General features: G+C 42.8%; 1 protein-coding gene across 2 annotated transcripts in view; it reads left to right on the plus strand.

Moving 5' to 3' along the window:
* The window catches only part of IPO13 (importin 13), a 74,181-nt gene extending 53,276 nt beyond the window's left edge, over positions 1–20,905 (plus strand). Inside the window, exons 5-20 of one of the 2 annotated variants that reach the window (XM_061632694.1) lie at positions 682–848; positions 1,009–1,129; positions 2,726–2,873; positions 3,620–3,801; positions 4,761–4,787; positions 5,367–5,501; positions 5,870–6,013; positions 6,536–6,616; positions 9,873–10,010; positions 10,407–10,503; positions 12,375–12,427; positions 17,705–17,771; positions 18,042–18,100; positions 18,536–18,625; positions 18,980–19,161; positions 20,273–20,905. In XM_061632694.1, the coding sequence (XP_061488678.1) occupies positions 682–848; positions 1,009–1,129; positions 2,726–2,873; positions 3,620–3,801; positions 4,761–4,787; positions 5,367–5,501; positions 5,870–6,013; positions 6,536–6,616; positions 9,873–10,010; positions 10,407–10,503; positions 12,375–12,427; positions 17,705–17,771; positions 18,042–18,100; positions 18,536–18,625; positions 18,980–19,161; positions 20,273–20,372 (1,791 nt within the window). In that variant the 3' untranslated portion in view covers positions 20,373–20,905. The remainder of the gene's footprint in view (positions 1–681; positions 849–1,008; positions 1,130–2,725; positions 2,874–3,619; positions 3,802–4,760; positions 4,788–5,366; positions 5,502–5,869; positions 6,014–6,535; positions 6,617–9,872; positions 10,011–10,406; positions 10,504–12,374; positions 12,428–17,704; positions 17,772–18,041; positions 18,101–18,535; positions 18,626–18,979; positions 19,162–20,272) is intronic. The other variant, XM_061632695.1, reaches the window with a different exon arrangement.
* Positions 20,906–23,578: the final 2,673 nt, after the last annotated feature.

Here is a 23,578-nt window from a genome sequence, read left to right on the forward strand (position 1 = left end):
AGGAGTGTCCAGCTTCATTTTTGAAGCAAGCATTGCTATATTGTGAGAACTTATTTATTCCTCACCTGGTCAAAAATTTCTGTAAAGGAAGAAACAAGGAGTTGCTCACTGAAAATGGAAAAGTGGCATAATTCAGCTACTTTGCTGGCCTGTGCTGGTGTCTGTTCTTGTTGATGCCAATGGGTTGACAAGGGATGACACTGGAAAGACGCTGGACTGGCAAGGTATTGTGTAGAACTGCTGTTCTGCTTTATGTTCTGACTTAAAGAGGACACTGTGATCAGCTCAGTGTTGAGAACCCAGATAGATTCATTTGCTAACTGGGTGTAAGGGAAATCTGTGGCCCTTGCTTTGATACTGCTGCAGCCTCTTGCTATTGATTTGGATCTAGAAGCAGGGAAGTATTTTGGAGCTTGGAGTGATGGAAAGGGAATCCTGTGGTGCCCTGGCACTATAAAATAGTCAGGATGTATCAGGCAGAAGATTTGAGTGAAGTAACTGATTTCAAAATGTCATTTCTGGGTTTTCCATATGGAAAATTCAATGGAAAGGAGAGGTGATTTTTTTCCCCTGACCGCATTGAAATGCTGGGGGACTGATTGTGTTAACATCAACAGGAGAGCTGGAGTTCAAGGCCAACTTTTCCAACTTCCACTTGATGAATGATCTCTCTCTTTGCAGGATGACATCCTCTCTTTTGATCCGGAAAAGCAGGCCATGTATCAGCAGGTATATCGGCCAGTCTATTTCCAGCTAGTAGATGTGCTCCTGCACAAGGCTCAGTTTCCCTCTGATGAAGAGTACAGCTCCTGGTCTTCTGATGAAAAGGAGCAGTTTCGGATATACCGGTATGACCTCTTACCTGACAGTATCCTTTAATATATAGGTGTTGTGCAATGCTTTTAGGAAGTTGATCATAGTTATAACTATTTCATCAATTTCTATCTAGCTGCTGTTCTATAAGGTGGAATGCTCTGTAACTGTTTTCTCTATTACCCCTTTCCTCAGAGTGGACATCTCAGACACCTTGATGTATGTGTATGAAATGCTTGGAGCAGAGCTGCTGAGCAGCTTATATGACAAGCTAGGTCGCCTTCTGACCAACACAGAGCAGCCATCCTCATGGCAGGTGAGTAGAGAGCTCCATCCTCAAATGGAAATCTGGCACAACCTGCCCTTACGGAGAAAGGCAGCAAGCAGAGAGGCTGAAGGTGCTGCAGATTTTTGAAGAAATGATGGGACTAGTACTGGCTAGGCCTGGGGAGGGAACATTGTGGAAGAGAGGTGATGGGGTAAAGTGAAGATGCAGAAAGTCTTGGCTAAAGGAGATAACAAATCTTAGAGGAGTATGTGTGGAAGGGTAATAAAATGTCACAAAAGTTTGAAAAGTTGTTAGATGTTGATTGAGTCTGAATAATGACCATATCTTCTTTATAGAGTGCATCTGAGTTGGTAACTGATAATATGGAAAGTGCAGGTTTGCATTGGTGGCCCAACTTTCAGCTGGTGTTTTTTGCAGGCATTTTGGCATACCTCACACCATTGTGTAGCAGTGACCAAATTCTGCAAAAAGTCTGATAGCATGATTGAAAATGGACTGCCTTCAAATCGATTCCGACTTATGGTGATCCTATGCAGAATCCACAAATATATGCTCAGTCAAGTGATGCCGGTAGCTGACTGGCTGTTGTTCAGATACTGAATGCTTGGATTATGACTGCAATATTGGAGTTTATTGCTAGTCACAGGATTTGTGTTGCCATAGGGGTTATATAGGTTCAAATGTAGGTTCTTATACTGGGAGAATTGAGCAGTCTAGTTGTCCCACTACCTTCAGTGTTAGAGACATCTGTCTCTTCTGTTTGGCAAAAGATGCTTAGATATGTATGCTGTGCCGTGATGGTGGTAATGCTCGGCCAGATATTCCTTTGTGGCAGCTAATCATCATGTATCTACTCACCTTGGCATGTTGACAACACGCTGCTGGTGCAGCAAACAGTAATGGGCATCAAACACCAGTGACCGCAGGGGCTCCTCATTCATCACTGAGACAGCCAAGCAAAAATCCAGCCATGATTTACAGTCCAGGCACCCGGAAGTCTTGATACAGTAGCAATAGCCTCAAGCTATCTTGCTAGAATGGCCTTTGGTGAGAGGAAGCATGAGTGTAGGTGTATCCTGCTTCTTCTCCCATCACCCAGCCCTTGGTAGTAGGAACAGGGGAGTCTATATCGTGTGTTACATAGCCAAGTGTTATTCAGGATATCACGATGGGGCTGAGCAGCACAAGGATAAGGATAGCAAGTGTGTTATGCTGCTAGGGAATGAGGTTTTTTTACCTGCGGAATCAGCTCTCTAGATAGGATGCTGTTCAAAAAAGCTTACTTATTGTGCTATTAAGTGTAAAGAAACAACTAAAACATTCTATAGGAGCTGATTCTGCACATTTTTTTGTAAAAATGAAATCTAGGTTGGGGGTGCTTTCAGCATGTTGTATCACATTCTGTCTCTGCCTTCACTGCACAACGGACTTTGATTGAATGACAGATTGAATAAATAAATTTAAAATATTTACTTATTGCTCTTCATTTGGCTAATGGAGCTTAACTAGTTTGAACCACCTTGTGTAGAACTCAGCACCGTAGTTGAATGGACATTGCCTATATCTTTGGGGGATGTTAGAGGTAATCTGTAGCCTCAAGGAATAAATCTTTCTCTCTGGCAGCACACAGAAGCTTTGCTTTACGGGTTCCAGTCCATCGCAGAGACCATAGATGTAAACTACTCGGATGTAGTGCCTGGCCTCATTGGGCTCATTCCTCACATCAGCATCAGCAATGTGCAGCTTGCAGATACAGTTATGTTCACTATTGGTGAGGAGACGGCATTGGAAGGGAAGGGAGGAGGTGTTGAAAGAGAGATTAACCCAAAGAACCTGAGGTTGTCAAGCTCTTGCAATACTAATGGTGGGCTCTCTACTTAAGAATTAGCTCCAGGATATGGAACCAGCAGCCTGTCAACTGGATGTGGTCTGTGAGGCTTCTTCATCCAGTCCACAGAATCCTCTCCTTGCTCCATCCTTCCCCTGCACTGCAATTAGGCTTGAAAAAAGCCTTATATTGACTCTGCTTTGTGGTTAAAAGAGAAAGGGGCAATTTTTTCGCTCACCTACTACTGGCATGTGGCCCCTGGGAGGTTGGCAATGAGGAAATGTGGCTCTCAGGCTAAAAAATGTTCCCCACACCTGAAATTGGACTACTCTAATATGCTTGTTGTGGGTCTTCCCTTTTGAGATTGTCTGGAAGCTGCATCTTATGCAGAATACCATGGCCAGTTTGAGTGGAGCACCTGCCCATGCACGTGGTAAACCTGTGCTGACGAAACTAAACTGGCTGTTTTTATTATACTGCTTTATTTTTGTATACTGCTTAGACTTTAAAATATGAAGTGATTTAGAAATGCTTTTAAATAACTAACTAAATAAATAGCTGGTGGACGTGTGTGTAAGAGGGTGTTGTTGAGATGGGGAATGAGTTCCTCTGTTTTTCATGGGCTGTACTGGTAGCATTTGTTGTATTAAGCAGAGCAGCTCCTTACTCTGCATTCTCTCTTTCTCTAGGGGCCCTCTCAGAGTGGCTGGCTGATCACCCTGTCATGATCAACAATGTTCTACCCCTGGTGCTGCAGGCTCTGGGCAATCCTGAGTTGTCCATCTCTAGTGTCTCCACCCTTAAGAAGATCTGCCGTGAATGCAAGTATGACTTGCCTCCCTATGCTGCCAACATCGTTGCTGTGTCTCAGGTAACTGAAAGAATAGTCTAAGGACACATTGTTCTGTGAGGAACGTAAAGGTTTTAAGCAACTGACTGGTTTTGAGATGTATGTACAGGAGGGATTCTTCGGGATTCAGAGCAGTAGGAACATTCTGACAAGGGTATTCGTGTGTGAGAAATTTAGTGGGGCAAATATCTATTATACTTTGTCAGAACAATAAGTTTATGAAGGCATGAATCAATGAAAATAACTTGAATCTATCAGCATTGCATGTCTTGGGACTTGGGATGGTGGATAGGACTTGACCGACTCCTGCAGTGGGAATTTGGTCAAGATTGAGCTTGGCCTTCTACATACCGAAATGCAGTCTCTAGTATTTTCCTTATGTTTCCTGCTAAAAGAAGAAAATTACGCTTGCAGAATTTGTAGGGGAGCAGAACTGTAGACCCTTGTTGCTGGCATGAGGGAATCTGAGGACAAACTATATGTGACCATGTACCTATAATAAATATTTGATGGCTGCTTCTCAGTTCCAAAATAGGAGGGGTTGGTTTACACTGGAGGAGGTAGAGGGTGCTTATTTATTTATTCAAAGTATTTATAAATGGCATTTTAGGATCACATTCTCATGAGGCAGTGTATGTAGAAAGATTGATACAAGATACATTAGGCACATCAGACAGGTGTACAACTGCTATGAGAGAGCTGCTCTGAATCACACAAGTATTTAACACGCTTAAGGAAAGGTAGCAGTGGAGAGGTTTTCAAAGCCCTCTTAAAAGCCTGTATGGAAGGAGCAAAGCATAAGTCAATCAGAAAGGATTTATCCTTCTCTTGCCTAGTCCTGAAATGCTAGTCATTTTCTCTGAAATGTCCCAACCCCATGTTCCATAACAGTGTTTGTTGGTTGATGTTGAGACTGGATCATTGTTGTAAATTTCTACTGTGGGAAAAGTATTCACTTTCTCACATCTTTCCTTCTGTAGGATGTGCTAATGAAGCAGATTCACAAGGTAAGATGCTTTTTCTCTTCTCTGATACAGAGGGTCAAAGAAAGTTCAGAAGACACGGTTACCTATCAAGCTATTCTTTCTGCAGAGTTGAGCATTCCAGCCAGTGAGAGGATTAGAGGGATTGGTGAAACTAGGTGCCTAGCTCCCGCACAGAATTTAGATCAGGAGCAAGGAAGCTGTGGGCCTCCAGAAATTGCCAAACTACAGTTCACATAATCTCTGACCATTGGTCTTGCTGTCTGGGGCTGTTGGGAGTTGGAATCCAACATCTGGAGGGTCATGGGTTTCTAGTTTAGATAGACATCTATTATGACCCTACCCTTGGTGCTCAAAAGTTAAATACAAAAACCTTATTTATCTTTATCTGTAACTCAGGACTCTGACAGTGACTGTTCTGGTGCTAAGTTGTGGCACTAAACACAGTTTCTGTGTTGAGATTTTCACAAGACATTGCTCATATTTAAGCCTTGGTATTGACGAATGATGGAGGGAGGATTATCTCCACTTGAAATAGTGCAGAGTGGCTTTCTGAGGATAATGGGTGAAACAGGATTTTGTCCTCCTTGTTCTGTCCCCCAGACAAGTCAGTGCATGTGGCTGATGCAAGCTCTGGGCTTCTTGCTGTCTGCCCTCCAAGTGGAGGAGATCTTGAAGAATCTGCATTCACTCATTACTCCTTACATCCAGCAACTGGAGAAGCTGGCTGATGAAACGGTGAGATACATCAGTTTCCTGGTGATGGCTGGCTTCCTTCCTTCCTTCCTTTAAGGAAGGGTGGGACCTGCTATGTGCAAAATACTATTTTGTTGCAAGCTATGCGTAGTGTTAACCATAGCAACATAGTCTTGAAATGGCCCCATTGCTGTCCTTTAGTTTCTACTCATCCTCCCCTTCTCTCCTGTTTCTCCATTCTTCTCCTGGGACCAAGAATTGAGTGAGAATCTGTTGGGAATGAAAATATCAGGCACCAGACTATGCTTCATAGTTGTGCTGTCTGTTCTTGCTGCTTGAGACATCTGATGTTAGCGGCCCATATCCTGGGTCTATACTGTGACAAACTATACTGATGTCTTGCCTTGCAGCCAAACCCTTCCAATAAGCTGGCCATCATCCACATCCTGGGCCTGCTTTCCAACCTCTTCACCACACTGGACATCAGTCACCATGATGATGATCATGAGAGCACAGAGGTCAAGAAGCTGCCAGTGCCTCAGGGCCCTAATCCGGTGGGTGTTGCTATGTGTCTGGGTAGTTTGTGCATTTGAGCATATACCTCCACATTTAGATGGCTGCTCATCTTCCCTCCTACCATGTAACTATAGGCAGCTTCTTATAACTCTTTTGATCGACAATAGCTTAGAATGCTATTAACAAGGGATGAGAAAATAGGTGGTGCACAGCATGGCACAGTATATGTATTCCCTTAAATATCTGAATGAGCATCTTTAGATCAGCCACCCCAGATTGTGAGTTGTTTGGTGTGACTGCTTGAGTAATCAGAAGAAAACTCAGAATATCTCTTCAGAGAGGTGTATACTTTCCTTGTGTTAGCCATTAATAGCAGCACATCTACTAATGTGACACTTTTCCAAGCTGGCATTAGAGTTGTAGGGCAATCTATAGAGAAAGCTCTAATATTGTCTTTCGATCCCTGGATCTGAATGGTCATGAGTACTTTCCTGCAGTCAGAATTGTAGAAAGGCAGATCAGTTCCAGAATTATCTTCTATACTCCTTCTCTTCCTCTAGGTAGTGCTGGTGCTGCAGCAAGTCTTCCAGCTCATCCAGAAAGTGCTCAGCAACTGGTTGAATGATGCCCAGGTTGTGGAGGTAATACTTCTTCCAGGTTAAAAAACAAACCACACACACTTTATCCAGGTAGCTAATGACAAATTGGACTTGCTGCTCTGATTACTGGCTTCAAGGTACCTGCCAACAACAGGGTATTCTGTTAAAAAGCACATGCTTTTTGAGGAAAGGTCCACCTCTATGCAAGAGGAAGAAACCCAGAGCCTTGCCGGCGCTGCTAACACCTTTTGATCTGGGGTTGGTATCTGATGTATTGCTGGGCTCCACCCAACTCAGATCATGTTAGTGTTTCCTGGATTTGCTCCAGCTCTACTTAGCTGGCTTGAAATTGCTAGGCTTCATAGTCTAACCTCGTTTACGTTTACGTTTATTACGGTCAATGACCCGTCAAGAAAATAAAATTACAGCCAGTTACATACAAGATAAAAAAGCAATAGACATTACAATATAGGATTAGATAACATACGTTTGCGTTGTGCTGTATAAAAAAACTTAGCGACTGGAATCAAATAAGAGCTATTTTTGCCAGATAGAAGCCATGTTAACCACTGTTCTGGAGATCTATTGGATTGTTTTTGTATAAGGGGTGCAATATATAAGTCCCTTTCCTCAATATAAAGTGGGCAGGCAAACAGGACATGGTGAAGTAGTCTAACCTCTTTTCTGGGATAACTGATAGGACTTGCATGCTGAACCCAGCAGATAGCATTGAAAAGTAATGCCTCAGGTAAGTTATCTGTTGCTGCCTCCCATATTGGAGTTGACATAGTCGATATTCAGCAATGGTGCGGCTTGGATTGTTTGTAGGTGGCACTTGTGAATGAGAGGTTGCCAGAAAGGCATTCTATTGAGCATGTGCATATATAGGTGAAAGGAACAGGGAGATGGTGGCCCCAGTCATCCTGCTATAACATTTGCCATCATCCTGAGAGAGCTTCTTAGTGCCACTCTCTGCCTTAGACAGGAAAGCTGCAGTTGTTGTTGTCCTTCCTGTCTCAGAAAGGCTGTCATTAGAATTCCCCCCACCCTGCTCCAATGCTCCTCAATTGCCCATTTTTTTCTTACATGGTTTCTCCTCTTTTTGAAGGGATACTAAATTGTCAATAGTTGCAATATTTTTCCCAATATAGTTGGGATCTGAGAGCCATTTATGAAGGATAGCCAACTGAAAGGGAAAGCTACATGTGATCCACATAGGCGTTATGTATAGAGCAAGGCAATTTGCCCAGCCTCTGAGCAGTCCATGAATTTCTTAGGAAATTCTTTCCATACAAATACAAGCATCAGACATACTTTTGAATATTGCAAAACACAAGATTAATGGGAAAATAAGCCCAAGCTGAATGCTTTTGCTATGTTCGAAATGAGGTGAATTATATGGCTCTGATACTTCTTGTTCTGGAAGGACGTGTTTTAGGATCAGTGATTGGAATAAGGAGAACCACCCATATCTTTGGTCCTAGAGTTAGTTCCTCTTAGTGTCACACTAGTTTGTTCACTTATTCTCTTACTGCAAATCATGTAGCAATGCAGAAGGAGAATTTTGTTCTGGAGTCTTGGTAGACGGTAGACAGAGGCAGTAGTGGTGGTCCTGGGGCCCAAGGAGGATGCAACTTGTGTGTGTCTTTTCTTTTGCACTCACCACTCTAGTTTGAATATTCAACAAGCTATCTTTCTCTCCTCTTAAGATAAGAAATTTGTCCTTTTGTGTATTAGATACCACACTAGAAACTAAATATTCATGTCTGAGCCATGGTTGTGGTGTTGGTTTGAATTAGAGTCCTCATCCTATAGACATCAACATCCAGTTGACATCAAGCAGATACCTTTGCTGTACTCTTCTTGGCACCTGCTTAAAACATTTTTGTTTAGGCAGACTTATCCAGGCATGTGGAATGCTGACATGCGTTTTAATCTGTTTTTGCTCATTTTTTAATTAGCTTTTGAATCTTTTCAAATACCTGTTTCTAACTGTCTTTATTGATAATTTTATTGTTTTATTTTTATTTTTTGTAAACCACTTAGAGGTTTTATTACAATCAAGTAGTATATAAATGTTGTGAAATAAAATAATTCATGGGTTTCCAAAACTTTATGCAGAAGGGATTAAGGAACAGCTAATCTAGGTGATAGGGCTTTGTCTTGGACACAGGGGGTTGGGAAGAGCCCCAGGTTGGACAGGGGATTCCCAGGTCACCACTGAATAATTGTTGGCAGAGCTTGAAGTAGGCATGTTTGTGATTGTGGATCTGCCTTTCATTTGTTAGTTGATTCCCACATTCCCAATCTGGTATTCTACTCTTTGACATAGTTAAGGAATGGTGGAATGTTTTGGGATGAGGAGGGATGGGTGAGTCCTGTCTGCTTGGAAAGGATAGATGGAGCTGCAGTAGGGGGAGTTTAAGATTCAATAGAGGCACGCTAAAGTCCAGTTTTAATAGGCTAGTAAAGAGTTAGAATGTAAAGGAAATGCTTTTTTCATTTGTATGGGAAAATGTTTTAATTTTATTTACTCTCTTCAATCTTGCATTGATCCTGGATTTTCAACTGTATAAAATGACTCTTCTGTTTTTGCCACAATTCAAGTGAGGTGTTTTGTATTTCTGAGGCATATTGCTCTGAAGGGAGATGTGGGAGCAAAACTGTGGGCCCTGTGTGGAAATGAAAATGAGTGTTGGGTTGACATGGGCATGATTCAAAAGACTCAGAGGTTGGGATGTGTAAGTTGCTTATCCAGTGCAGTTCAGCTACCTGGAGAGGCCAACTTGGTGCATAAAGATGCTGGCATCAAGGACCTGGTGCTCTGCTAAGTATAAACTCTTTCCAAGTATAAGACTGTTTGGGGAGTAGCAGGGTTCCCTACATCCTTGGGTGTTGAGAGAAATATCACAATATTGCAAGGATATTCAGAATACCTCATCAGAGTTCTGGTCATACGAACAAAATAAGCAGTGAGGGTAATGCAAAAGCTAATCACTGGTGTTGGTATCCATAGCACCAGGCTATATAGTACTACCTTGCAAACCAGTGTATTCTTGGGACTAGTGTTAGCCTTAGACTGTGGAGACACAAGCAGAAATGTCTCTGCTTAGCCATGAAGCTACTAGGTAACGTTCAGCTAGCCACTTCTCCTCAGTTTAACTTACTCATAGGATGGAATGGGAAGAACTGTATATGCCATCTCAAGCTTTTTTGAGGAAGTGCAGGGTACAAAATACCCTGAGGGACAGATTGCTCAGCCACTCCTCCCTTGATGCAGCCTCTCCTCTTTCCGCAGTCTGTGTGCTCCATTTTTGAGAAGTCTGTGAAGACCCTCCTAGATGACTTTGCTCCCATGGTGCCTCAGCTGTGTGAGATGCTGGGCCAGATGTATAGTACCATTCCTCAGGCATCTGCAATTGACCTCACTCGGCAGGTAAGTCTTGCAAGAATTCCAAGTTCAGAATCGAGGCTGATACCTGTTGAGCAATTCCTGCCACCTAGGAGTCTTTAGGTTGTCTCTTCTATTTTCTTCAAGCACAGATATTCCTCGGAGCATGTTCTCCCCCTCTAGCCCTAACGCAGACAGATTGTGTACATGCATGTGGGCAAACAAAGCTGAGAAGCAACTGCAGTGTCCCTGTACTAGCTGGTCTCTGTCTCCTTTGCTGTGTTAGTACCAAGGGTTTTGCTGATGTTTGCAGGCAGGGAACAGGCAGCTAGCCTGTGCCTCAGTGACTTATGCGAGTGGGGGGCTTGGCTAGGGGCTAAGAATATTGGATGGAATGGGTCATGCTAGACTGCTTGGGCTTTTTGTCTCTTGTATCCCCAGCTGGTTCACATCTTTGCCCATGAGCCTGCCCACTTCCCACCCATCAAGGCGCTCTTTCTGCTCGTCACATCAGTTACGCTAACACTCTTTCAGCAAGGTATGTATGCTTGGGCACCCTCACTCTTGTGAGGCTGCCACACTGAGAACAGTTCCTCCTGATTTCAGCTGTTTGGATTGGACTGTAGGGTGTGTGCAGGTAGGCAAAAACAAAAAAAAATTCTCAGACCATCACAGTGCCTGTTCAGTTCCAGAAGCCTTCAGCAGGGCCAGCACCAAACTGTAGAAGGCCCTTGGGCACCGGACTGCAGTGGGCCCTCAACAGCAGCAGCAGAGCATGCTGGCATGCTAATGTAGCAACATGAGAAGTGGTGCGGCTGGACCTATTTTAAGCCCATTATGGTGGGGGGAGGGGTATTGCCTGGGAGAATGGCTCCCATTCCACAATCCATGCTAGCATTGTGTTGTGTGATGCATGGTTCATGACCTAATGCTAGCATGGATTGCAGAGTGGGAGCTACATCTATCCATCCCCAATAGCATGGGCCCCTCTCAGCCACAGGGGCCCTCAGCCAGTGCCCAACCTGGCAGCCCTCTGGCACTGGGCCTGGCCTTCAGCATGTACAAATAAAGATTGTACTCATGAAAAGCTCTTGCTAAGGTGTTAGTGCCTGAGTGAACTATAGTGTTGCCACCATGTTCCTCCCCCTCCCAACCCTTCATGCTGGAACTGTACCCTCCCCCTGTCAGAAACTTAGTTTGGAGACCCGAAGGATGGTGGAGTGAGTAGTCTCCTTCACATAATGCTTGGCTTTGAGCAGGAAACAGGAGTTACTAGGGAGTATGTTGCAATGTCTTTCAGCTTAACTCTGACCTTGCTCCTTATAGCATCGCCCATATTCAGCAGTCTTTTCTTTTCTTTCTAAATAAAATATTTGTCACGTGGGCTCTGCATCCCATCTTCCTGTTTCTCCTGCTCAAAGGATTCCTTTTGCAGCTCTGCTGAGTTCCTAGCAAGTGTTGTGGCTTGCCTTTACTTGCATGGTACTGCCATACTGACATCATGTTGGCCCCAGATGGGGTGACAAGTTTGGAATACGTGTACAGATCCAGTCAAATTAATATGCCATAGCATGGGTGGTAAGGTATCTGCTTCCTTCACCAGGTCCTTGTTTGAACTCAGAAGTACTGGCGAGCGACCAGTGCTTGGAGTAATGCCCTGTTACTGCCTGGCTGAGTCAGGCATTGCCTGACCAACACAGAAGAAGAAGATTCTCAAAGATCCACAAAAGCTTACATCATGATAAATTTGCTAGTTTTTTAAGATGCCACAAGACTATTGTTTTTGTTGAAACAAAAACATGGTTACCAGCAACCATGCTGACCTTTCACTGTGAAAATGCCACAAATTTGGGTTCTTCCCAACCAGGCAAGCATCTGGGCATGGGTGTAAGGAAAATACTCTGTTGGGACTGTCCATCAGACACTCTAGTGGATTTCCAGGACTTTGTGCCCACTCCATGTCAATACTGGATTTCTTCTTTGACTCTGGAGTTGTCTTTCAGGACTAAGTGATTCATGATTACATATCTCCAGTGCAAATATGCTAGTTCTCCACATGAAGCTGGTGTCTATTTAGCTCCTGCTTTTTCCTTTCCTTCCCTGCTAGGGTGCAATGAGCTCTCTTTTCCTATCCCTGGTGCTTGGCAGGGGACTCTAGGCAATAGGCCTATTCCTTTGCACTTTCTTTCTGTTCTTGGGTTTCCAAGCTCCATGATTTTTGTATGTTTTGTTTCTTTAACTTGCTTCAAGCTGCTCATGTGCCTGCCCTCTTCAACCCACCCCCTTGCACCCTCCCTTCCCTTATTCCTGTTTTCACTTGTAAATTCTTTCTGTATCACATAACTATATGATGTTGAGTTGCTGTTTGTATGATTTTTCTCTTCAGTTACATCTTTATTATATTTTTAGGGCCCAGGGATCATCCTGATATTGTTGATTCATTTATGCAACTCCTGGCACAGGTGTGTTTTAGTTTCTTATTCATTCACTTTCTGTTCTCTCTCTTTCTCTTTTTTAATTCAATTTAAACCTATTTTTAGCTTTCTGTTGACAACGTTTTTTCCTTTTAGTTGAATATCGAGTTTCTCCATCTGTTTCCGTGGAAGTAGAAAACAAAACATTATCCTTTTTCATAGGTGTGAGTTTGCTCTTTCCATTCCCAAAGGGGCAATACCTAGTAATGCAACAAGACTTGTAGGTTGGGGTTGTCTCCAGGTCATGTGGTGTGACCTTGCCCAGGAGGAGGCTGCTGAAAAATGATAAATGTAGTTCAAGAGCTATAGCAGTAGCATTCCAGTTGCAGTATATATGTGTGTGTTTTGTCTGCAATTACTCTTGAGTTCTTCACAAATGCAGACAAGTCCATAGTCCCTGTTTTGTTGGGTAGGAGCAATATATTCAATAACTTTGTGAGTTACATCCAAATACATGGGAGGATCAGCTGATCTAATAGGAATGGCAGCAAGGCAAGAACAGCAGATAAGCCTTGACTTGTCTCCCTGTTTGATCTCAAAGCCCTTATGCACTCCGTCCGTCAGCATTTCTGCCAAGGCTTCCTGTTTCTGGGCTTTTTTCAAGTTGTGAATCTTTCATGGAACTCTATCTTTAACTCTCTAATGCTGTAGTGACATCATACACAGTGTTAGGGCAGTGATGGTGAAATACAAACAGCTGGGGCTGATGGTGTCAGGTCTCTGGGGTAAGAGAATGATGAACCCTCCACTGGATTTGGATGAGCAATGCCTAGACTGGAAATAAGCTGAAGCACTAGGAACTGATGGAGCAGAATGGGGTGGGATCTTTTGTATTGATCTGATTATAGCAAGATGCTTTTTTGTTGGCTCTGGCTTGTCGTTGCCTAATGAGGTTTCAGTGCACTGTTATGTTGGAAGTGTCTGAGTAGTTAGCTCCCCCTTGTGGTAGTTCATACAGTTTGCAGATCTGGCAAGCAATATTGTTAATGCATCTTACACTTCAGTAACTGAAATGAACTTTGAGAAAATTCTAACATTTTACAATTATAAACCTCAAAATCAAAATGACACCCTTTTAAATGCTTGCTTTTGTTTTGTCATGTTAAGGGGATGTCAACTATCAATGTACAATTAAATAAAAATATTGAAATCAGTTATAATTATGTAGGTAGAGTCCGATTCTCAGGAGAGGATTGGAATAATCTCATCCTGGTAGGGAGTCGGGAGATACCTCTAGTCAAATGAAGAAAAATGCCAGCTCAAATGGTAGAGGGACTGGAAGAGGCCTGATGGAGGGTACGCACGAGTGTGCACAGAGAGAGAGGTGAGGGACCCTTAGCTCAAATGTCCTTCAGCTAGACTCGGAACATCTTGGGACCCCCGAATCTTCTGGCTGCCTATAACTAGCCTGAGGTTCTTCCACAAAACAAAAAGTCGAAATGAGACAGGCTGAAGAAGATGGGGCCTAATCACCAGCCTGCGTTCACTCTGAAGAGTCAAATGGAGCACTCTGTCTGAGACAGTGGTTGTTTTAACTAAGACCAAACTGGAGCTTAAAGGGGTGGGTGTTTCCTTGGACTCAAAACAATGCTATTAATATCTCTTTATTCTGTATGTTCTCCCTCCCCACCCTTCTCTCCCTCTCTCTTGCACACATACACATACCTTTCCGCTCTTCGTTGAATAAATGTTGTTTCTTTACCTCCATGTAATTTGTGAGAAGCTCATATTAGAAGTTGCCTGGGTTTGGGGCTGATTTAGCTACTCTAGGACGGCATGCTATTGCCCACTGGGTTTTCACCACTTTTTTTTTTGAGATGTGAAAAGTAGCAGCTGGAGATGCTGTACCCTACATATTGGAGTCATTGGCAACCTCACTGTCTGGTATTCTGCTTCATCTGTGAGCCTAGGTCCCATTGCACTCTTGCTGTCTCTCAACATTCACATTAAAACTTCAGCACGTATGCCCCCCACGATAAGAAAATGGAATCACACAAATGTCACTTCATGTTATATATATATATAAATCCAGAAAATCATTGCATATACACTTTTTTATAGATTATCCCTCATTGCCTGGTTCAGTATAGCAGATACTGGGTTCTTTCACTGGGACAACTCAACAGGCAAGTGCACATTAGTTCCCCCAAAGCCCTTATGGGTTTCTCCTCTACCCCGTCCTAGTTAGTGAAGGAGTCCCTGTAGACTGGTTTTCACCAAAAGTGCCATTTCAGTGCAGTCTCTCTCTGTGAGAAAATGGTTTTTCCAGCAGAAGTAATTGCATGAAAACATACCGGCTGCCCTCTTGACCTGAGTCAGCTTGTAATTTTGCATTGCCTATGAAACTTCACTCTGTTTCTCTGTATGTTGAGTCTCAAACAATTTGCACAATAGGAGCTTCCTTCTGAACAAATGAGTGTTGGTCCAACCTTTCCTCACTAAGAACAATTATTTCCAACATTGTTCAAATAAAGGAGCAGATTTTTAAAAAGACCAAGCAGCTGTCCAGGCAGGCATGAAAACCCTTCAAGATATTACTTAAGAATACCTGTAAAACGTTTGTTTTCATGTCTTCATGATGAGTTAGTGCCCTTGAAGTTGCTAAACTAGTAAAGTCTCAAAATATAGGTGTCTGTATTTTGACAATAAAATCTCACTCATGGATCATATTTAAAGCCAGAATTCCAGGACACTTCCTGCTGTCCTGCATAATGAACCTCAATGTGGGAGACCCAGATATTCACTTAAGCTGCAATCTATTACATGTCTACTCAAAAATAAGCTCCATTGGATTCAGTGGGACTTACTCCCAGGTAAGTGTGTATTGGATTGCAGCCTTAGTATGGCAAGAAGCAGCTGACATACCTGTGACTCCTCATATAGTAGTAATTGGCCCTTCTATTAATTCCTCTGGTAAAAAGCAAGATATCTATTTTATTTATTACCCCAAATTTATATCCTTTCTCCTGGTCTGGCAGACCCACAAGACAACTTACAATAAAGTACGATAAAATTCTAAAACAGTGTTTAAAACTCTTCTAGTTTTAAGATTCATCTCAGCAGTCCAGCAATTGAAAATCTTCATCTTCCAGTTGCCCTGCTAAAACATGCTTGGCCCATGAACCAAAATGTATCAATAGAACTTGGCAGTCTGTCTAGAGAGAACTCCAAAGGCTAGGTGCCATCACCCAAAGAGTCCTTCTCCTTGTGGCTACCAGCCTACTTATGTCTGTAGTACTTGGTGCAAGGACTCATTTAATGATCGTAGTACTTGGTGCAAGGACTCATTCAGTGATCAAAGCACACTGGGTAGAGTGGTAGAGAATTTGGTCTTTGAGGTAATGTGGTTCCAAACTGTATGGTTCCAGATTCTAGATGAAGCAAAAGGGACTGGGTTGTATTGGAAAAGGCAACTCTTTGATTCTGACAGCTCCCCATCATCTGTAGGCAATATCTCACTAGCAGAAATTTGTTGAGTCTCACCTGGACCCTTCTGTCTTGGAATCAGCCTAAATTGTCAAAACTCTAGAAAGCTTGCATTAACATTTGCTGTTTGTTTACCTTGCACAATTGGTGGCCCATCTGGCTCATTTTCTCCAAACAACTGGGTTAAAAGGCCCTGGTTATGTGGATATGAGAGAAGTCTGATATCCCAGTGACATATTCTCCCCTCATACTTGTAATGTGGAAACAGATCAGTAGGAAGATTCTTCACAACAGCAGTATCTGGTATGTATTTACTTGGAAGCCACCATAGCAAGACTGGAATACCAGGCCAAGCAGAAGGATCAGTTTGCTAAATGAGATCATTGGGTTGGCAGCTTTAACTGATAGTTAATCTGCAGTATTTTTGCTAAAATGTTTTTGGAAATCCGTATTATTAATAGATGTTTATTCTGCATGGTTCAATTTGTACCACTTTGAATGTAAATACAAAGATGTTTGGGCTCAGACATTTGATTTAATTGGTCTTGCTATCTCTTTCTGTACTGTATGGCTCAAAATGCAACTGTGTACCAAGCAAACCTGTTTTCCACTTAGTTTGCTGCAAAATCTTTTCTAGTTCTGTAATGGAAGAAAAGTCATTTAAAAATCCATGGAGAGCGTTTGCAGTAACCAGTGGCAGTCTTAATAGTACACCTGTTAATACAGAGGCATTGCAAACCCTGCAAATTAGCACCAGGCAATTTTTGAGTAGAGATAATCAGCAGCTTAGACAAGCTTGAAGTTCAGTTGGATTGTTGCTTATATTTACTAATGCGTGGTGGAAATAGACATAACTACTTGTTCCTTTCATCTCTGCATTTGGTGGGGAAGAAGTGGACAATCAAGGCATGGAGAGAGGGAACTGGGAAGGCAAAGATTTTGAAACCAATTATTGCAACGATGATTATCCAGTTACAGGTACAACAGTCAAGAGTTCTGCCATCTCTGGAGATGGTGCTTTCAGTATCTGAACACATTCTTAACATGGATCTGTAGGGATAGAATTTAGTTAGGGGCCTGTTTGCTAATAGGTCACATCTTGTTTTTTGGAATGCCACAGTGGAGTAGATGTTCATGTCCTGCAAGAATGGGAACAACAGAGGTGACTGCTGTCCATGGTGCTGAAATAACTTGGACTGCAAAGTTCTAGCCTGTACTTGCTGTCTATGGTGCTGAAATGCTACCAAGCAGCAATGTTTATATATACATACTACAAGAAGATCTGAACAGGGTGGTTCATGATGAAGGTTGCTGATTCATAAGGTCGCCATAGGTTGTAATCGACTTGAAGGCACATGTCTGTCTCTCTCTCTCTCTCTCTCTCTCTCTCTCTCTCTGTCTCTGTCTCTCTCTCTCTCTCTCTCTCTCTCTCACACACACACACACACACACACAGAGCCAGCTTTTAGTATCTTTTGGGCATAACAAGGATTCTGAAACTTGATTGTTCCCCTTTCCTGGTGGTCTTGAAAAGAATTTCCACACCTGTGAATATCTTCATTTGTAGCAAAATAGGAATTCTAGAAAGTTGTTTCTAGGTAATGTTTCAATTGCATGTATCTTCAAAGCCTCTTAATTACCTTAGGTGCTTGATGCCCTTGACTGCAAAAGGGCCCTGATTATATTCTTTCCCTTCCTGCTATATCTGGCTTACTGTGCACCATGGCTATGGCCAGGTAAGTGCTCATGGGGGCCTTGGCCAGGGAGCTGCTCTATGGCACTTGCTTGCCCCTGGCTTGCCAGAACTGTGTTTATTCTCTGTGTGTATGTACCTTGCAGGCGCTCAAACGGAAACCTGACTTGTTCCTGTGTAGCAGCCTGGATGTCAAAGCAGTATTCCACTGTGGTGAGTAGGCAGGCCCCATAGCTGCCTGAAACTGAACTCCCTTGCTGTGATTGGGAAGCTGATGTAGCCAAATAAGGCTGTGCTCCCTAAAGGTTCATATGAATGGCAAAAGGCTGTGTTTTTTATGTAGCAACCTCCCGTAAATGAGACAGACTAAAGCTCCATGTAAAGTTCCTATGTTTGGAGAAGGGAAGGCTATTTTTCTTCCCTTCTTATATAGAAAGCTGTGGATTGTGCTAGCTGAGTCCTGAAGTGCTGCTCTCCCTCTAGGTGTGATCTCCTTGAAATTTCCCGAAGCACCAACTGTCAAAGCTGCCTGTGGCTTTTTTGTGAGTATTTTGCCTTTGCTAGATCTGTCGTTGGCTAGTGGTACAGGCAGAGTTGTGCTTGGACAGGATAGAGAAGCACCCAGAACTGGTGAGAATTCCTTCTCCAAATTCCAGGAAGGAGCTTCTCCTTTCATAAGTTGCCATTTGGGAGCATGGTTGGGTCATATGCACAGGAAGGTGCTAGTATCCCAAGTTGGGTGTATATGTGTGTATATATGTGTGTGTGCGCGTGTGTGTGTATATACGAGTGTGTGTGTGTGTATACATTTATTTATTATTTAATTTATATCCCACCCTTCCTCCCAGCAGGAGCCCATATATATGTGTGTATATATGTATATACATGTGCGTGTGTGTATATATATATAGAGAGAGAGAGACTAGATACAGCAAGACATGTTGCATCACCCCTTTCTTGTAAATTATTTCTTACAGACGGAGTTGCTGCCACGTTGTGGGGAGATTCCACCTGTGGGCCAAGTGGTACATGAGAATGGCAAAATGCTGCTGCAGGCTGTACTTGAGGTAAGGAGTGGGCTTTTCAAGCTAGGTTAGGGATGATAATAGGGGATAACTGGAAGGTTCATTCCTGATAGATAAGCTGTACTTATCCCTGTGTGTTCTATTAATTCAGCCCCCCTTTTAACAATATCCCTGAGTGACTTGCAGCCTGATCCAGTATACATGGTTTACTTGAAAATATGTTCCACTGAGTTCAGTGGTGTTTACTTCCAAGTAAGTGTGCATTGGATTGCAGCCTTAGCCACTTCCTTTTTAAATATACTGGAGCCCTGAACCAGGACTTGGTGCAGTGTGCTGGAAGATCTGTAAATCCCTCTCCTGGAAGGGTTGTTAATTGAATTTGCTCCATCCCTACAGGGTGTAGGTGGCCAAGCCTCACGCAATTTGATGGATCACTTTGCTGAGATCCTCTTTGCTCTCAACAAGCATTGCTTCCGTTACTTGAGTGTCTGGATCAAGGAAGTGATGCACCAGGATGGTTTTCCATCAGCCCGGGTCAGCCCTGAACAGAAGGAAATCTTCAGCCAGCAAATTCTCAGGTGCATTTTCTTTTGGTGGCTTTTATGACTTGAGTTGGGGAATGTGTATGTGTCCTCAGCTCTCAAACTTTCTCTGTGCTCCAAAATTGTCATGCGTGACCCCTGTATGCTCTTTGTCTAAGCCCTAGAAATCTATAATTCAGTCATTCTAGATAGTGAGCAGCTCCTTGGGTTCAATAGTCCTGCCCCAGATTCTGTTATATTAAAGAGCTTACTTGAAGCCCAGGATTCCTGGAGATCAGTTAGAAATATTCATTGGCTCTGCACAGCCAGGCATCTTAAGGATAATTCATTTACCCCAGTATAATAATCCACCAAGGAAACAAAACTTAATTTTTTTTTACTAAAACAAATTAAGATGTTCAGAAACATACATGGTATTTAAATAAAATAGATGGAAATAGAAAAGGTAGCATGGAAACTAAATATGAATGTAGTTTCTAAGTTGGTACTTGGGTTTTTATCCTTGTAATGAGATGGCTATCTCTATTGGCAGTGTTTTGGTTTCCCCTTTAAGCATCTGTTACTCTGTGTTTGGAACCAAAAATTCACCACCATTTGTAGTTGTTCAAAAAATTCATAATACCTCTTCTCTGGGCTGCCCATGTGATTTACTTGATCACATCCCTTGGAGAATTCCATTCTCAAACTCTTCCAGTCTACTTCCGTCCAGCTCAACCTCACACAGGATCAAAAATGCCTCTGCCTGCTCTGATCTGATCTAAGTAACAGCACTACTTATATGCAGGCTACTTGTTTGTCTGAGCTGCTAGGGAAGGCAGCAGGAGAAAGAGCCACTGGATTAATCCAGCCACCGATGAGCTGAGATGAGTTCTTGACTAATTATCATTTGGGAGGCCGAAATACATGAGTTCAGTATACAAAGAGGATGTCATAGTGGAGGGCAGCAATTAGTATAGTAGGTGCTTGGAGCACACCAGTAGTGGGCAGCTCTTTGTTGGTATTTTCATGGGCATGACACTGGGAGGTGCTGTTGTGTGTAGGAACCACTGACCTTAGCTCTAGCTATTGCCTTTATGTGGCTCAATCCCATAATTCTCTATCCACCATTCTTATGTGTCAGTCTTTCATCATCCTTTCTCTGTGTTAGCAGAGAGCGTGTGAACAAACGACGTGTGAAGGAGATGGTAAAGGAGTTCACGCTGCTGTGTCGGGGACTGCATGGTACTGAATACACAGCAGACTACTAATGTAGCAAGAAACAGGAGCATGAACAGATCCACTGGCTACTGACCACTGCTCTACGTTGTTACGGAACCAGCTCATAGTCCAATAACTACCACTAACCTGCTGAGGCTGCTCCTCTCAAGAATGAGCTGTTTCTCCATCCCTTCTGCATGTTCAGAGGCAGCAGGCTGCAAGGACTTTTGAGTACAGACTGGAGCTGAGGAGATTTCCTCCCCGTGCTGGACTGGTGCAATGATTGCCCCTTGTCTCCCTGGCACACTCCTGTAGACATATATGTGGTATTGTCTGTTCGTAAAGAGTCTGCCTTTGCCCTGCATGAGGCAGTTTGTGTATGACTGAAGTGGAAGGCCCTGCAGCCTTGAATTATATTAAGGCTATTTCTAAGCTGCGGTGATTGGTGAATTGGGGGAGGAGACGTAACTTTTGGACAACATTGGGCCAGAGGAGGGTGAAAGCTGTAACAGTCAGTTATACTCCTAGCTGCCCTAGCCTAACTGGGGCAATAAATAAGGGTATGATGTCCTTTTGAACAAAATTGAAATCCAGAGTCTATTGGAAAGCTTCTCAAAGGGAAGCATCCCTGTCAGCCTTTGCATTCCTTGATGTGCTGGCAAAGTGAGAGCAATTGCTATGACCAGTTCAAATTTACTTCTTGTAGGCACTGAACAATCTATAGGAGCATCCTGTGGAGGGCATATTACACTAGCCTTGTCAAAATTATAAAGATGTGAATGATAGTTGCTAGGTTCATGTGAGAGGGTTGCAGCCACCTTCACGGGATTTGGTGAAACTACTGAAGATCAAGATGCAACAATGGATTTGGGAATGTGTTACACCATTTGTGTGTGTGTTGAGAGGATGGAAGAGGAAGAAGTCATTTTCATATGGGGGACTGCTGGTATCACAGGACTGGAGACTAAAGTTGAGCGAATGTGCAATTCAGAATGACTCCAGGGCCAGTTTTACCCCTCCCGTAGGAGGACGAGTTTAACCAGCTTCATACAGACTCCTAACTCAGGACTTGCTACTGTACCGATCCCCTATTTCCTGCCCCTAGGTAGGTAAAAGTCAATTAACATAGGAGCACCTTGGGATGGAGTAAATCCTCCTCTTCTGTTTAATAGGAGCTTACCAAAGTAACCACTGAACAATCTAAAGAAAATAATAGATACTAGAGTGGTAAGTACTAGAGTAGATGTTCTCAATCTGTGGTTCAGACTCCATTGACATGATCAGTGGAACAGTCAAGAGAATCTGTATTTAGCTCTGCACTTGGATTTATTTTTTCTGATGATGATCAACTTCACAGAACTTTGCTCACAAAACAGGCACATCCATTTCATTAGAAATGCAAGAATGCTATTATTTAAGAGTATGAGTAATAGAAGAAAAAAGTTCCTGGCCAAGCCCCTCAGAGCAATTTTCAAGTGGTCCATGGGGGAAAAAAAAGAGAACCACTGTAAAACAAAGAATGTACTTGGGAAGAAAGGCTTATAGGACAGAAGCTAAAACTAAATCAGGTATCTATGTAAACACAACAGCAGTATGCTACCTGGTGCACTATTCTAGGTTAGATCTTGAAAACTGAAGAACGGTATAACTTGTTTATATTTCTTCAAAGGAAGGGATGTTCAGGTTTAGGCAGGCAGAGTACTCTGAGCTTGGAAAGCAAAGTAAACTTTTTGTGCAATCCTGGCTTCTTAGTCACTGCTTTCATTGCTTAAAAAAAAAGATCCAAAATCTCCAAATCAGGTGTCATTAATAAGTTGATTTTAACTAATCAAGGCAACAAAGAATTGTATACATTTTGGGCAGAAATTGGATTAGTGATCAGTAATGAAGCAGAATCTATAAATAGGCTGGATGGCATGATTTGAATAGCTGTGAATCCTTCATAATACACATGGGGAGAAAAAATGATAGTTGAATATATTAGGGGGAAAGTAGTGCTCTGGTATCTTTCCATATCAGTGGTCATGATTACACCCCAGTAAAGAGAAGTATCAACATTAAAGCACCAGAGACTGCCTTCTAGGTTTGGTGGGCATATCATGCATTGCTGCTGCTTCTATCCACTGATTTCAGTGTTCATGACTGGTGTTCTCTGCACTGAGGTATTGCTTTAAAATGAGCACTTTGAGATGTTGTGTGCATGCTTTTCTAGTTATGTCTTTGAAGCTCTTGCTTTCATGCTATTTATCTAAGCAGTTTACACTTTTGTCTCATTAGGAAAGGTATCCATCATTGGACAGTGTGGTCAAGGGCTAGTAGAGTGTTTGGCATATGGTGGTACTGCTTTTGGTAATCTGATACCCATGCAGCCCAGGGCATTGTCTGAGCTTGCATTGCACTTGGCCCCAAGTCTTCATAGGTGGTACAAGTAGAATGGAAGGTACAGCCAAGGGACTGAAAGAGCCTGAGGAACTGAATCTGCCTTTGCAGCAGCATGTTACAAAAAGTAACATTATCATTATTGGTCTGTGCAAGAGACTGCCCTAGATACCTTTCTTGTGCTTTGTTATAGTGTGGCTGCTGCAGCTAGAGGACTGAATGTGGAAGTGATGTAATTAGTACTAAACGTGGGGGGAAATAGTATTCTGAGGAAACATCTACAGTTTCTGTGGTGAAAGGAGATTAGGAGCATAGTGCCCAAACATGGATTCTCCACAGTTATACTGCATCTTGTAGTATGACTTGTGGAACTGTATGCCTATATTTAGTATTATTCCTTGCCCCACTCCTGTCTGTCTCAATCTGTCTGAAACGTAAAGGGATTTTATGACTCTGTTTTGATGAGGTACATGTCATTTACCCTGAGCCCTAGAGCCCCAAGCTTAAGCTCTTGCTTTGTAGTAGTCTCTCTCTTCACTTTTTGGTCCATGGGTGAAAGGCAGAGGTATTGTGTCACCATTCTAGATTCATTCTTCACATAATAGCTGGCCCTGTAAAACAGGGGTAGCCAATGTGGTGCCCTCCAGATGATGATGGGATATAACTTATGGCCATGCTACTGGGGCTGGTGGGAGTTGTAGTTCAGCAACATCTGAAGGGCCACAGGTTAGCTACCCTGACATAAAATAACTTATCTGGCAGTTTCTAGGACTTGGGCCTGTTACAGGATGCCTCAGCCACTGCAGCAAAACATTGTAACAGCAGCAGATGGTGAGCAGGGGGACGGGAAAGCAGCCATGAATTGGTACAAAACACA

Source organism: Rhineura floridana, chromosome 6 (genome assembly GCF_030035675.1).
Source record: "Rhineura floridana isolate rRhiFlo1 chromosome 6, rRhiFlo1.hap2, whole genome shotgun sequence".
Lineage (NCBI taxonomy): Eukaryota > Metazoa > Chordata > Lepidosauria > Squamata > Rhineuridae > Rhineura > Rhineura floridana.